The 13,850-nt window shown below is 41.4% G+C and overlaps 1 protein-coding gene across 3 annotated transcripts in view; it reads right to left on the reverse strand.

Moving 5' to 3' along the window:
- Positions 1 to 13,850, reverse strand: part of pole (polymerase (DNA directed), epsilon) — a 142,895-nt gene that overhangs the window by 128,096 nt on the left and 949 nt on the right. For all 3 annotated transcript variants that reach the window (XR_011963004.1, XM_072588000.1, XM_072588001.1), the window contains exons 2-6: positions 9,231 to 9,366; positions 5,656 to 5,736; positions 840 to 884; positions 373 to 465; positions 119 to 273 (exon numbers count right to left, since the gene is read on the reverse strand). Coding sequence is in view for 2 of the 3 variants with exons in the window: in XM_072588000.1 (XP_072444101.1) it covers positions 119 to 273; positions 373 to 465; positions 840 to 884; positions 5,656 to 5,736; positions 9,231 to 9,366 (510 nt within the window). In the remaining variant the exon portion in view is untranslated. The remainder of the gene's footprint in view (positions 1 to 118; positions 274 to 372; positions 466 to 839; positions 885 to 5,655; positions 5,737 to 9,230; positions 9,367 to 13,850) is intronic.

A 13,850-nucleotide genomic window follows, 5' to 3' on the forward strand; every position in this document is an offset into this window, starting at 1 on the left:
AATGTCAATTCTTTAATACTAGGTTTGAAATAAACAAGAAACTACAGGAGATGGCGAGCCAAGAATAGCAGCATTGTAACAATGAAAACACAGCATAAAGCATCAATGGTGAAATTACCTGGATAACATAACAGTATAGGCATCATTTGATTTCTCCCGTTCTTTATTTTTCTTTACAGCAGAGGAAATCTCCTTTCGGACTTTGATCAGATCATCAACTGTATTAAAAGCGAGCTGAACATAGAGTCTCTTCAAGCCAACCAAGTGGTTAGGCTGTAGAGAAAAAAGTAATTTAAAAGATTAAATTATTATTACCCAAACTTTATGTTTGTGGGGCAGGATAATAAAAATAGTAATAGAACAAAAACTCACCAGATCCAAGTCCTCTTTTGGAATGGTTGATATTTTACTTATTTTGCCTTGAAATTTTTTGGACAAGAATGATGAAACTTCTCTTTCACAGCCCTTTTTTAAATATAAAAAGAAAGTTATTTTCACGACAATTGAGTCCACAATTTAACTATAGTAGTTTTCAATATGTAAATATTTTAATGAGCATCGAGGTGATTATCCAAAAGAGTCCTGTTCTTCAAAACTGTTTTGTCCAATTACAGTGCGAGCTTTATTTGGAACAGTTATCAGAACTCAGTCATTGCAATTAAATTGTTTTCATGTACAAGCATTTACGTTTTGCATTTCAACTTAAAGTTAGACTTCAGAGTTAAAAGCATAAATATTTGTTGGTATAGTTTTGTGTAAAGCACATTCATACAAAAAAATCTTATGATGTACAGATTGAACACATTTTCACATTTTTGGCTAATTCGTCTTCTACAAACCTTTTTTGTGGCAACATAGAAATAGGGTTCAAAAGGTAGAGCAACCTGAAAAAGAAGAACATTTAATAAAAAAGTGTTTGATACTTATTTAAAAAGTTTGTCAAAGAAAATGCATACTCCAGTTCTGTGTTCACAAAGGATAACAGAGTCATAGAGATGTACAGCACAGAAACAGACCCTTCGGTCCAACTCGGCCATGCTGACAAGATATCCTAAACTAATCTAGTCCTATTTGGCCCATATCCTTCCAAACCTTCCCTAAATATACACCCACTCAGATGTCTCTTAATTGTTGTAATTATACCAATTTACACCACATTTTCTGGCAGTTTATTCAATAAACACACCACCTGCTATGTGAAAAAGTTGCCCTAACAGTCAGCTGTGCAGATTCACTGCTTCGTCATACAGCAGTGCAGGTTTACTTCTTCATTTGATTCACTTCCCATGTGGTCACTGCCTGTCTTTCTTCTTTTGAAAGTGCCGTTGTTTTGATCAATTTTTCTCCCAAAGTTCCAAAACAATGCAACATGAATAACATGTCATAAATGTTGGGAAACACATTTAGAAAGAGACAAGAACTGAGGCAAATCAGTATTAGTGGGTAAATGATGTCAGGGACAATTATGGGATTGAAGGCAGATAAGTTCCCAGGGTGTCGTATTTTACATTCCAGGGCCGAGTATTCTATATTCCAGAGTAAAGAGAGCTAGAAACAGTAGATTCATTAAGGTCATCTTCTGAGATTCTATAGCCTTTGGAAGAGTTCCTATGGAGCAGAGGATAGCTCATGTAAACTCTGTATTTAAAATGGGAAGTAGAGAGAAAACTGAAGGTGGTGGTGGAGGGTTGTTTTTCAGACTGGAGACCTGTGACCAGTGGAGTGCCACAAGAATCAGTGCTGGGTCCTCTACTTTTTGTCATTTAGATAAATAATTTGGATGCAAGCACACAGTTAGTAAGTTTGCAGATGACACCAAAGTTGGAGGTGAAGAGGGTTACCTCAGATTACAATGGGATCTTGACCAGATGGGCCAATGGGCTGAGAAATGGCAGATGGAGTTTAATTCAGATAAATGTGAGGTGCTGCATTTTGGGAAAGCAAATCTTAGCAGGACTTATACATTTAATGGTAAGGTCTGAGGGAGTGTTGCTGAACAAAGAGACCTTGGAGTGCAGGTTCAGAGCTCCTTGAAAGTGGAGTCGCAGATAGATAGGATAGTGAAGAAAGCATTTGGTATGCTTTCCTTTATTAGTCAGAGTATTGAGTACAGGAGTTGGGAGGTCATGTTGCAGCTGTACAGGACATTGATTAGGCCACAGCTGGAATATTGCGTGTAATTCTAGTCTCCTTTCTATCGGAAAGATGTTGTGAAACTTGAAAGGGTTCAGAAAAGATTTACAAGGAAGCTGCCAGGGTTGGAGGATTTGAGCTATAGGCAGAGGCTGAACAGGCTGGGGCTGTTTTCGCGGAGCGTTGGAGGCTGAGGGTGACCTTATAGAGGTTTATAAAATTATGAGGGGCATGGATAGGATAAATAGGCAAAGTCTTTTCCCTGGGGTCAGGGAGTCCAGAACTAGAGGGCATAGGTTTAGGATGAGAGGGGAACGATATAAAAGAGATCGAAGGGGCAACGTTTTCACACAGAGGGTGGTACGGGTATGGAATGAGCTGCCAGAGGAAGTGGTGGAGGCTGGTACAATTGCAACTTTTAAGAGGCATTTGGATGGCTATATGAATAGGAAGGGTTTGGAGGGATATGGGCCAGGTGCTGGCAGGTGGGACGAGTTTGGGTTGGGATATCTGTTTGGCATGGACGGGTTGGACTGAAGAGTCTGTTTCAATGCTGTACATCTCTCTGACTCTATGAGAACTGTAGACCGGTCAGTCTGATGTTGGTGGTGGGGAAAATGCTACAGCCCATTATGAAAGATTTAATAGGTAAGCACTTGGGAAACAGAGCAGAATTGAACAGAGTCAGCATGGATTTGAAAAAGTGAAATAATTCTTGACAAAGCTGCTGTTATTATTCAAGGACGTAACCCAGAATTGATGAGGGGGGAGCCAGTGGACGTGTTGGTAAAAACAGGAAGGCAGGCTGTTATATGAATGGCTATAGATTGTGGGGGAAAATGTACAATGAAACTTGGATATTCCTCATAACAATTGCTGAAAGTAAGCATTAGAGTTTAGCAGGCAGTCACGAAGGCAAATGGTATGTTGGCCTTCAGTGTGAGAGGATTTGAGTACAGGAGCAGGGATGTCTCAACAATAATTATATACAAGGTAAAAACAATGACTGCAGATGCTGGAAACCAGATTCTGGATTAGTGGTGCTGGAAGAGCACAGCAGTTCAGGCAGCATCAAAGTAGCTTCGAAATCGAATAATAAATCCAGAATAATTATATACAGTCAGTTCTTCTATAATGTGATGATTGCGTCCTTGTGTAACCTTTACAAATTGTTATACGATGTTATACAACCAACGCAACCAAAAGGTTAAAAGCTTACGCTTTAGATTCAGTTTTCCCAATTTGTCAATCATGTTACAGCGAATTAGAGTTGACAAAATGTACATTATAACAATGACCTGTACAGACATATAAACACTATGAGACTGGGAGTAATTTACTTGCTTACTTGCCAAAGTCTATTCACTATTTACAAGACCACAAGTCATGAGTTTGGTTTTTAAATTCACTCGTGAGGAGTGAGCATCTCGGGATGGCCAGCATGTACTGCCCAGCCTAATTGGCCTTATCACGGTGTTGGTGAGCTGTCTTATTGAACTGCTCAGTCCATGTGCTGAGAGGGAGAGAATGTTCAGGGACAGTGAAGGAATGATCATATATTTCCAAATCAGGAAGGTGAGAGGCTTAGAAGGGAACTTGCAGATGTTTCCATATACGTACTGCCCTTGTCCTTCTATGTGGAAGTAATCCTGCGTTTGGAAGATTCTGTCTAAGGATTTTTGATTAATTCCTACAATGTATCTTATAGATAGCGTCAGAGACCCGGGTGCAATTCCCACCTCAGGCGACTGTCTGTGTGGAGTTTGCACATTCTCCCCGTGTCTGCATGGGTTTCCTCTGGGTGCTCTGGTTTCCTTCCACAGACCAAAGATGTGCAAGTTAGGTGAATTGGCCATGCTAAATTGTCCATAGTGTTAGGTGAAGGGGTAAATGTAGGGGAATGGGTCTGGCTGGGTTCCACTTCAGCGGGTCGGTGAGGAAAAAAAAAGTGATGGCACGGTGGCTCAGTGGTTAGCACTACTACCTCAAAGCACCAGGGTCCCAGGTTCGATTCCAGCCTCGGGCGACTGTCTGTGTGGAATGTGCACATTCTCCCCGTGTCTGTGTGGGTTTCCTTGGGTGCTCCGGTTTCCTCCCACAGTCCAAAGATGTGCAAGTCAGGTGAATTGGCCATGCTAAATTGCCCATAGTGTCAGGTGCATTAGTCAGAGGGGAAATGGGTGTGGGTGGATTACTCTTTGGAGGGTCAGTGTGGACTGGTTGGGTCGAAGGGCCTGTTTCCACACTGTAGGGAATCTAATAGCACACACTGCTGCTGCTGAACACGGTGGTGGACAGTATGGATGCTTGTGGATGCAAAGCCAATCAAGTGGGTTGCTTTCCCCTTGATGATATCAAGCTTCTTGTGTGTTGCTGGAGTTGCCCCCATGCAAACAATTGTGAAATATTTCATCACAGTCCTGATTTGCTTGTTGTAGATAGTGGACAGGCCTTGGGAAGCAGGTGGTGAGTTACACACCACACTATTTCTAGCCACTGATCTGCTCTTGTAGCCACTGTCATTATTTGGAGAGTCCAGCTGAGTTTCTGGTCAATGGTAACCTCAAGGCTGTTGATAGTAGGGGATTCAGTGATGAATTCATTAAATGTCAAGAGGCAGTATTTAGATGGTCTCTTATTGGTGATGACCATTAACTTGCATTTGTATGGCACAAATGTTACTTGCAATCTGCCAGCCCAAGCCTAGATATTGTCCAGATCTTGGTGCATTTGAACTCAGACCGCTACAGTGTCTGAAGGGTCTCAAATGATGTTGAACAGTGTGCAACCATTGGTGTACATCCTCATTTCTGAGCTTATGACAGAGGGAAGGTCATTCAAGAAGCAGCTGAAGATGGTTGAGCCTTGGACACTACCATGAGGAACCCCTGTAGAGATATCCTGGAGCTGAGATGACTGACCTCCAACAACCACAACTATCCTATGGTACAACTCTAGGTTGGACGCCAACCAATACAGCGCTTGCCCCCGATACCCACTGATTACAGTTTGTTGAAGCTTCTGAATGCCACATCTGTCAAATGCAGCCTTGATGTCAAAGGCTCTCTCATCTTATCTCTGGAATTCAGCCCTTTTTCTCATGTTTGAACCAAGGCTGCAAAGAGGACAGCAGCTGCATGGATCTGGTGGAACCTAAACAGGTGAAACTGAACAGGTTATTTCCGAGAAGATACTGCTTGATAGCACTGTTGGTCATTTTACTGTGGCATACTCCCTACTTGCTTGGTTGACAACTCCAACATTCAAAAGGCTTAACACCATCTACCATCAGGGAATAAGCAGCTCACTTGATGCTCTCCACATCCACCATGAGGTCAAAGCCCTCGACCTCTTTTCACAACAGCACTGGGGGCCTAACTACACCACATGGACTGCAGCAGTTCAAAAAAGCAGATGACAATCACGTTCAAACCCAATGAAGATGGGCCAGACAGTCAAACTAGCAACATGCTCATCCTATGAAGGAGAAAAAAAAAAGTCCTTACATAAATTGTTACACACCTTAAATCTGCTCCCATCTTCTTCAATAAAATAATAATCCACAGCACTAATCATTCGTTTATCTTCATCCAGGAGTTCTGTCTGTAAATCAAAACAAATAAATAAATAAACAAATAAACAAATAAATGTTGCAATTTACAAATACATAAAAACAAGTCATGTCCAATAACTTTTAGTATAAAGTTTGTAAATTATGATTCTCTGAACAGCTTGAAAGATGAACAGGCACTAAACCACATGGAACATATTTGTGAAACCTACATCATCAATACAGTCAGTTCTGTTATAACGCAGTAGTTCCATTGTCACACAATCCTGTGTTATAAGAAAATCAGTAATTGCAGCACCATTGAAACTACTGGGGCTGGACTCAAGTTATAACCAATTCATTAAACGTTCGCGCTATAGAAATATTGTCCCCAATTCGTCAATCGAGTAATATTGAATTTGCATGCAGCAGAAACTCGCATTATACCAGAATGACCTATATATCACAATACAGGTGATCCCAGGTTGTGAGCAGGTACCGTTTTAGAGTCCATTCACAATTCATGTTTCGCTGGACATTGGAAACCGTCTAGGAAAATTAACAAACCGTAAAATTCACAACTAATTTTGGAGGAACCTGTTTGGGAGAGGTCACAGCACAGATACAGAGAAGTGATTATAATTAAGTGCAGCCTGACAGTAAATCTGCAGTAATGAGTAGAGTGAGTTCTTCCTTGATGATATGTTTTATAGAGATGTCTCTTCATTAAACTTAAAAATATAAGGTACAAGTATCAAGTCAGCCTGGAGCAGTGTTTCATAGAGGAATAAGACAGTGCTATTTTCTGGATCCGTAGATTGAAAGAAGCAAAAATGGGCCTTGGTAGAGTGATATGCTCTTCTTTTCAGATGTGCAAGTTTATGGAGAGTTTACATGTTACTGAGGATTGTATCTGCAATAATTGCCATTGGCTGCGAATCCTATCAGATCGAATGGATCAGTTAGAGAGACAGTGAGAGGCATTGAGAAATTTACAAGAGAAAGGGGATGTCATGAATGGCAGTTACAAGAAGGGAGAAAAGTTGCAGACACAGTTACATAGATGGGTTAACTCCAGGAAAGGTAAGAGAGGTAGGCAGGTAGTGCAGGAGTCTTCTGTGGCTAGCCCCATTTCAAACAAGTATGCTGTTTTGGAAAATGTAGGGGGTGATGGATTCTCAGGGGAATGTTGCACGAACAACCAAGATTCTGGTATTGAGACCTACTCCAATGCAATGAGGAGTACGTCAGGTTCCGAAAGATCGATTGTGTTATGGGACTCTCGAGTCCAAGGCCAGCAGCAAAAAATCAATGATCTGTTGCTGTCCTGGTGCCAGGACCAAGGATGTCTCAAAGAGGGTGCAGAATGTTCTCAAGGGGGAGAGGGGCCAGCAGGAGGTCATTGGAACCAATGACATAGGAAGTGAAAAGGATGAGATTCTGAAGGCTGGTCAGGTGTAGGGAACGCTGAAAAAGAAGGAAGCATATGTCAGGTTGAGACAAGACAGATCAATTGAATCCTTGGAAGAGTATAAAGGCAGTAGGGGTGTACTTAAGAGAGAAATCAGGAGGGCAAAGCGGGTACGTGAGACAGCTTTGGAAATCAGAGTAAAGGGATTTCATAAATACATTAAGGACAAAAGGGTAACTAGGGAGAGAATATGGCCCCTCAAAGATCAGCAAGGCGGCCTTTGTGTGGGGCCACAGGGGATGGGGGAAAGATACTAAACGAGTGTTTTGCATCAGTATTTACTGTGGAGAAGGATATGGAAGATATAGAAAGTAGGGAAAAATATCCATATTACACAGGATAAAGTGCTGGATGTCTTAAAACACATAAAAGTGGATAAATCCCCAGAACCTGACCAGGTGTACCCTAGGACTCTGTGGGAAGCCAGGGAAGTGATTGTTGGGCCACTTGCTGAAATATTGATATCATCGACAATCACAGGTGAGATACCGAAAGACTGGAGGTTGGCTAAGATGGTGCCACTGTTTAGAAGGGCGGTAAAGACAAGGGAACTATAGACCAGTGAGCCTGACATTGGTGGTGGGCAAGTTGTTGGAGGGAATCCTGAGGGACAGGATGTACACATATTTGGAAAGGCAAGGACTGATTAGGGATAGTCAACATGGCTTTGTGCGTAGGAAATCATGTCTCACAAACTTGATTGAGCTTTTTGAAGAAGTAATAAAGAGGATTGATGAGGTCATGGTGGTAGATATGATCTATATGGACATCAGCAAGATGTTCAACAAGATTCCCCATGGGAGACTGGGTAGCAAGGTTACATCTCAAGGAATGCAGGGAGAACGAGCCATTTGGATAAAGAACTGGCTCGAAGGTAGAAGACAGAGTGTGATGGTGGACGGATGTTTTTCAGACTGGAGGCCTGTGACCAGTGGAGTGCCACAAGGATCGGTGCTGGGTCCATTACCTTTCATCATTTATATAAATGATTTGGATGTGAGCATAAGAGGTACAGTTAGTAAGTTTTCAGATGGATGCGTAGTGGACAACGAAGGTTACCTCAGATTACAACGGGATCTTGATCAGATGGACCAATGGGCTGAGGAATAGCAGATGGAATTTAATTTAGATAAATGCAAGGTGCTGCATTTTGGTAAAGCAAATCTTAGCAGGACTTATACACTTAATGGTAAGGTCCTAGGGAATGTTGCTGAACAAAGAGACCTTGGAGTGCAGGTTTATAGCTCCTTGAAAGTGGAGTCACAGGTAGATAGGATAGTGAAGGAGGCATTTGGTATGCTTTCCTTTATTTATCAGAGTATTGAGTACAGGAGTTGGGAGGTCATGTTACAGCTGTACAGGACATTGGTTAGGCCAATTTTAGAATATTGTATGCAATTCTGGACTCTTTCCTATCAGAAAGATGTTGTGAAACTTGAAAGTTTTCAGAAAAGATTTGCAAGGATTTGATCCATAGGGAGAGGTTGAATAGGCTGGAGCTGTATTCCCTGCAGCGACGGAGGCTGAGCGATGCCCTTATAAAGGTATATAAAATCATGAGGGTCATGGATAGGATAAATAAAGAAAGTCTTTTCCCTGGGGTGGGGGAGTCCAGAAGTAGAGGGCATAGGTTAAGGGGAGGAGGGGAATGATATAAAAGGGACCTATTGGGCAACTTTTTCACGCAGAGGGTGGTACGTGTATGGAATGAGCTGCCAGAGGGAGTAGTGAAGGCCAGTACAATTACAACATTTAAAAGGCATCGAGATGGGTATATGACTAGGAAGGGTTTGAAGGGATATGGGCCGAGTGCTGGCTGATGGGACTAGATTGGGTTGGGATATCTGCTTGGCATGGGTGAGTTGGACCGAAAGGTCTGTTTCCGTGCTGTACATCTCAATGATTCTAAGTCAATTGGTTCGCAAGTCAGTACAGAAAGCACTGGAAACGTTTGTATGCCACATCATTTAAATTACACCTATTTATGGGTTCGTATTCCTCGTACAAACATTTAAGTCAGGCATTTGTAAATCAGTGCCCTCGCTGGGACAACATTAGCTTAGAAGGACAACTGACTGGGTGCATGTTGATAAGCCAGCCAGTCTTCTCGCCTGGATCTTTGAGACGGTCAAATCTAAATCGTGCATCCATCTCATCTGTCCACTGACTGCGCTCCAGGCGCTTGAGTGCAGGAAGGGAGGAGCCATCCTCACTGTGGGAACAAAAGCACGAGAGATACATTTAAATCAAGTGCAAAAGGACTATTTTATCATTAACAGAGGAATGGACTGATCTTCACTTGCTCCTGCCACTTTGGATTCAAGGCAACATTGAAAGATGCAAATCCAATCTTGCCATACAACAACAAACACACTTGAAAAATATTACAATGGCTGCAAAATACTTAGGGACATCATGAGGCCATGGAAAGAATTATATAATTGTAGATCTTACTTCATTCCCAATAAAAATGAATTTACACAATAACTTGGTGTGTTCTACTCTGTATACTGTATAACTAATCAACACATCTCTATGTGATGCAAACAATAAATCAGAGGTTCTGTACTCAATAGCATCAAGAACTGATAAAAGGTTGTTAGCCTGAAATACTCATATTCTTTCTCCATTGCTGTTACCTGAACCAAGTGCATCACAGCATCTTGGGCATTCACTAGTGGTTGTCACAAAGAATTTCACTCAGGTTGAGCACAAATGAGAGAACCTTGGAAAGGAAAGTAGATGTGGATGGAACTGAAGATCATGTCAAGGTTAGTCAACAATTTTAATTTTAAATTTGAGGATGATGGCTAAGTATTACAAGTATAAAGGGCAGAAGAAGAGAGACGTGAGAATTCATGTACACGAGTCTGTGCACATAGCATGACATGTTAACAAGGCTTTAAAAGAAAGTACTAACAAGATCCCTGGGTTTTATGAATGAGGCATTCAATACAGACAAAAGTAGTTTAGATTAAATTCGATTACCTACAGTATGGAAACAGGCCATTCAGCCTAACAAATCCATACCGACCCTCCAAAGAGTAACCCACCCTGACTCATTCCCCTCCCCTGACTAATGCACCTAATGCCATGGGACAATTTAGCATGGCCAATTCACCTGGCCTGCATATCTTTGGATTGTGGGAGGAAACCAGAGCACCCGAGGAAACACACGCAGACACGGGGAGAACGTGCAAACTCCACACAGACAATCGCCCGAGGCGGGAATTGAACTCGGGTGCATGCCGATGTGAGGCAGCAGTGCTAACCACTGAGCCACCATGCTGCCCACTTAGCAAGGCAAGTTATTGGTTCAGGCCCAATAAGAGGTCCAATTCTGTCACAATATTTCAGGAAGGGTGCAGCGATGTATGCATGCCAGGGTGAAAGGATTACATTTATGACTAAAAACTAAAGAGTCTAAGATTCTCCTCCTTAAAGCAGAGAAGATTCAATCCTCACATTCAAAATGAATAAAGGTGGATAAATTCTCTGTACCTGAACAGGTGTATCCCAGAAATTTGTGGGAAGCTAGGGAAGTGATTGCTGGATTCCTTGCTGAGATATTTATATTATCCATAGCTAAGGGTGAGATGCCATGAGACTGGAGGGTGGCTAATGTGGCACCACTAATTAAGAAAGTTGGTAAGGAAAAGCCAGGGAACTGTAGACTGGTGAGCCTGACGTCAGTGGTGGCTAAGTTGTTGGAGGGGATTCTGAGGGACAGGATTTACATGTATTTAGAAAGAGTCAAAAAGAGTGGAGCTGGAAAAGCACAGCTGGTCAGGCAGCATCTGAGGAGAGTCAATGTTTTGGAAAGGCAAGGATTCATTAGGGACATTTAACATGGCTTTGTGCATAGTAAATTGTGACTCACGAATTGACAGTTTTTTTTGGAAGAAGAGATAAATAAGATTGATGAAGGCAGAGTGGTGGACGCTGCCTAGATGGACTTCATCAAGGCGTTCAACAAGATTCCACATGGTAGAGTGTTTAGCAAGGTTAGGTCACGTGGAATTCAGGAACAGCCAGCCATTTGGATAGAAGACTGGTTTGAAGGTAGGAGACAGAGGGTGGTGGCGGAAGGTTTTTTTGGACTGGAGGTCTGTGACCAGTGGTGTGTCTCAAGAATTGGTGCTCAGTCCACTGCTTTTTGTCATTTATATAAACAGATTGGATGTGAATATATGAGGAATGGTTTGCAATTTTGCAGATTACACCAAAATTGGTGGTGCAGATTGAGTTTAATTCAGATAAATGTGCGGTGCTGCATTGTGGTGAGGCAAATCTGGGCAGGGCTTATATACTTAATGGTAGGGTCCTGGGAGGTGTTGCCAAACAAAGAGACCTTGGGGGTGCAGGTTCATTGTTCCTTAAAAGTGGAGCTGAAAGTAAACAGGGCAGTGAAGGAGGGTTTGGTACACTTGGCTTTACTGGTCAGTACATTGAGTTGGGAATTTCACGCTGAAGCTGTACAGGATATTGGTCAGGTCACTTCTGAAAAACTGTATTCAGTAAAGGTCTCCCTACTTTAGGAAAGCTGTTGTTAAACTTGAGAGGGTTCAGAAAAGATTTACAAGTACAGTATCAGTGTTGGAGGGTTTGAGCAAAAGGGAGAGGCTGAGTCTATTCTTCCTGGAGCATTGGAGGAGGAGGGGGGGGAACCCTATAGAGGTTCATAAAATAATAAGGGGCATGGATAGGATAAATGGACAAAGTCGTTTTCCCAGGGAAGATTAAAACTAGAGGGCATAGTTTTAAGGTAAAAGAGGAAAGATATGAAAGGAACCTAAGGGGCAATGTTTTTTTTACAGAGGGTAATATGTGTATGGAAGGAACTGCCAAAGGAAGTGGTGGAGACTGGTACAATTACAACATTTAAAAAGCATTTGGATGGGTATATACATAGGAAAGGTTTAACAGGGATAAAGGCCAAATGCTGGCAAATTGGACTAGATTAATTTAGGATATCTGGTTGGCATGAAGGGTCTGTATCCACACGTACAATTCTATAACTATGCGTGTTTTTGACAGAGTAGATGGAAACAGTTTATAATAGCACCAAGTTCAGGAACTGAAGGAGACAGAGCTACAATAATTGGCAAAAAGATTGGCTTGGAGACTAAAAGACTGAAGATAAATACAGCAACTTATTGCCTTAACCACAGATGGAAGCAGATTTAAGAATATCTTTCAAAGGGAATTGGTATTGACTTAATATATTTAAAGTCACATGGAGCAAAAGCAGGAAAGTTGAACAAACTGAATGTTTAAGAATCAACACAGGCATGCTTAGACTATTGAAATCGCTTGTACAGAAATAGGTATGATGTTCATTTTAAAAGTAGCAAGGTAGCCTGAGGGTAGCATTTTTAACATGGACTAAAGTTTTAGTACTGAGAAATAATTTTGACATCATGTGAAACTGAGGATTTCAATGATATGACATCGAAGAATTCAATCTTCAATTAATTAACCATTATTAAAATGATAATATTCAATATTCTTTGAAGCCTTTTTTTAAAGGATTATGGAAAATGTTGGTTTATTTCAAATTTTTACTAGCTGAGATGGTATTGAGATATCTGGTCGTCATGGATGGGTTGGACCGAAGGGTCTGTTTCCAGGCTGTACATCTCTATGACTCTATCTTAAACAAAGCTTCCTAGAACTCAAGGACTGCTTGCATTTCCATAAACCCATGCTGAGGCTATTTTGAACTGCCATTTGGCTTGGAGAGTTTCCATTTTTATATCTGGAATTCCTTTCTTAACAGCATTGTGGGTTGATCGACAGCATACCGAGTCAAGCAGTTCAAGAAGCTGCCTGCCGCAACCACCAGAGGACAACTAGGGACAGACAATAAATGTTGGCTCCGCCAGCGACACCCATATCAGTGAATGAACAAAAAAGTACTTAATTGCTCTTCTTTGTAATTGGAAAAACGTTTTTGTTGTGATCTGTGAAGTTGCAAATAGAGCAACAGTACACTCCATCTTCAGCTACAATACTAGTCAAAATGATTTGACTGATGACATTAATGTGTAGAACTTGGGTACAGCAGTCTGAGAATCATTTTGAGAAATCACATACCCAAGGCTCTATATATCAAACTGCCATAAACCCTGCTCATATCTATTCTACGGATAGCCCCGTTGTCCATCCCAATATAAGCCAAACTGTCTAAACACATTAGAATGCATATTATTCATCTCTTAAAAATTGAGTGCTTTCCTAAATTCTAGTGATTTGATGAAAAAAATTAATTACAGATTTTTGTTTAAGATTCCTCTCTAACTTGCCAGACATCAGAATTAAGTAAGCATAATTATACACAGGCAGCACCAAAGCCCACTTCATGCATTTATGGATGGGCGTATATGTTTTCTTCGGTGCAACAATCTGTTGTTAATGGAGAGAGGACTACAGATGGTGGAGATTAGAGTCGAGTGTGTGTTGCTGGAAAAGCACATCAGATCAAGCAGCATAAACCAGATGAAGGGCTTATGCCTGAACGGTCGAATCTTCGATTCTTTGGATACTGCCTGAACTGCTGTGTTTTTCCAGCAACACTGCTGTTCAGTCAAATCAGGCAAGAATCCAACTACATTCAAATTATTTAGAAGTTTTCGCACAATCTCAAGAAAGGCAGGCACAACATATGTAAATTGCATACATTAAATGCTTCCCACA

The sequence above is a fragment of the Chiloscyllium punctatum genome, chromosome 17 (assembly GCF_047496795.1).
Source record: "Chiloscyllium punctatum isolate Juve2018m chromosome 17, sChiPun1.3, whole genome shotgun sequence".
NCBI lineage: Eukaryota > Metazoa > Chordata > Chondrichthyes > Orectolobiformes > Hemiscylliidae > Chiloscyllium > Chiloscyllium punctatum.